Source organism: Austrofundulus limnaeus, unplaced genomic scaffold, assembly GCF_001266775.1.
Source record: "Austrofundulus limnaeus strain Quisiro unplaced genomic scaffold, Austrofundulus_limnaeus-1.0 Scaffold448, whole genome shotgun sequence".
NCBI lineage: Eukaryota > Metazoa > Chordata > Actinopteri > Cyprinodontiformes > Rivulidae > Austrofundulus > Austrofundulus limnaeus.
Window position 1 is genome coordinate 129,795 of NW_013952850.1, and position 2,477 is coordinate 132,271.

The 2,477-nt window shown below is 32.3% G+C and overlaps 1 protein-coding gene across 1 annotated transcript in view; it reads right to left on the reverse strand.

Moving 5' to 3' along the window:
- Positions 1-2,477, reverse strand: part of LOC106529490 (probable G-protein coupled receptor 158) — a gene marked incomplete at its 3' end in the record, with an annotated part of 70,554 nt that overhangs the window by 60,743 nt on the left and 7,334 nt on the right. The window contains 1 exon segment of the mRNA XM_014024941.1: positions 1,547-1,655. Within this exon segment, the coding sequence (XP_013880395.1) occupies positions 1,547-1,655 (109 nt within the window).

The following is a 2,477-nucleotide window of genomic DNA, read 5'->3' on the forward strand; positions in this document are numbered from 1 at the left end:
TTTCATGATTTGAAATTATTAAAATTCTATGATTTGGTTGATTATAATATTTTACTATTAATGTACAGAGCTCATAAAGGTGTGTTACCTTCCAACATTCAGGTAAATTTTATTTAAAGAGAGAGCTGTTTTTATCTTAAAGGATTGAAAAGTTTGTGAAACCCTGGGTTCATACGAGCCTGAAGGAGCGATCCACTTTAATCCAGGGAATAAGATTATGGAACAGCATAGAAGATGAGGTTAAAAATGACAGATCRTTGTATATARTGAAGAGAATYATAAAAWCTAGGATTCTGAAGAAATATGGAGAATTATAAGTGAATTCATGCTAATTGTTTTTTGAATGGATGCCCTTTTTATTTTTAATTCATTTTTAAGTGTTTTAAGTTGTTTTGATATTTGTTGTATTTCTACTTTTATTTTGAACATATTTTGGTTATAAAAAAGGGCAGATATGATAAGATTTGTTCTTCTGCTGCCTTTTATTTTTGATTGCATGTTTTTCTGTACTTTGTTAATCTGTGTTACAAATGAAATGAYTAAAGAACCACTACTACTACTACTAATAAATTTATTTTTATCACAATGAATTATTCTTCAGTTTCACAATGATGCAGGCTGTATCTGAAGCCAACCCACAGCTGGCACACATGTCTTTTCTTCCTTTTTCTCTGGAAATGTTGAAAAACACAAATACTGGATGTAGAAAATATCTGAATAAACCGAACTGTCTGACAACGTGACTATTTATGTTTATGATGCTCAATCATTACATTACTGACTGTCATTAGTGAGTCTACATCATAATTTCTGAATTTGTATGCAGTCTGACTAGTCAACAATCCAATAAAGTCCATATATACATCTTTAATATCAGTAAATAATATATTTGACAACAGATAAAATTGATTAAAAAAAAGGTTAAACATGATCATTGTAGCTGTTTAATGTCAGCATGCAGGTTTTACTATTAAAATAATTAATTTTGGTTAAATATGCGTAATATTTACCTGTGAAACATAAACCTTTTTATCTCTTGTAAAATGTAACAATTTCTGCAGTTTATAGCNTTAATATCAGTAAATAATATATTTGACAACAGATAAAATTGATTAAAAAAAAGGTTAAACATGATCATTGTAGCTGTTTAATGTCAGCATGCAGGTTTTACAATTAAAATAATTAATTTTGGTTAAATATGCGTAATATTTACCTGTGAAACATAAACCTTTTTATCTCTTGTAAACAATTTCTGTAGTTTATAGCAAAGTATTTGAACCATTTATACATTTATAAAGCGTTTGTTTGCACAGCGCTACGMTCTGCTCATTGATTTCAATGGTTAGCGTTAGCATTAGCTCAATGCATTAAAATCCCCCTGCGAAGCCACGCCCAGGTCATGTGATGCCCAATCCAGTAATATATATCAATGGCTACATTAAGGTTCATTGGTTCAGCTGTAACCGTGCAGGATGACTTGTGTTAAACTAGAGACAGAAATATCAAAATGATTGATATTTCCCTCTGTGGCATATTCTTTGTTTACCTCCATGGTGGTGCGATTGCACTGATGAGTATCAGCAAACCAGCTGTTGTCTGTTGCACACTGGTTCAAGTCAATGCCCTGAATGTTGACATCCACACGTATAACACCTCTGAAACGAGACAAACACATGTCAAGGATGTCAATATTATTTTATAGGTCCACATTTTGCCATGCTGTCGACTAGATTTTTTGTTAAACATTGGAGTTTAACTGTCACAATTACTTTTTCTTCACCACATCTGTCCCCAGAGGTTTAAAGACAAGGTCCCTGCACTCATTACTGAATCAGAAAGGGAGGTGGAATACAAATAATGCATTTTAATTTGAATGTTTCTGGCTTTTTTAGACCTCTAAAAATTTGTTGTCAGACTGACATCGATTCACTGACTGAAAAAAGAAAAAGATGACCTTGGACACATATTTCTTAAACTGTCCACTTAAAACTACAACCTGTTTGATGAAAGTCTTAAAGGGGCAACGTCATGCGTTTCTCAGGCATATAGTTCAATTCTATACCCAAATTAAGTTACTATGTGACCTTCAGTTGTTGTTAAAATGCTGTTTATGTTTAAATAAAAAATAAACTTTTCACATCACGGCTATTTCTAAACACCTTGAAATTGGTCTGTCTCTTTAAGAACCTCCTTCTGATCCATTACGTTAACTTTTTTAGCTCATAGCACTGATGTTACAGAGGTTGCTGATCTTGTAGCACAGAACAAAAAGTTGTAGCACCAGCATAAAATGTCTGTTATAATGTCTAAAACCAAAAGGGAGAATGGTGAATAATATGGTGAGTATTGTTGTAGGACAGTAGTCACCAACCTGTTTGAGACTGAGAGCTACTTCAGGAGAGTACACAAAGAGCTACTTGTTTGATAAAAAACAGATTTATACAGCTCAGATTCAATTATAAGAAATTTACATATGT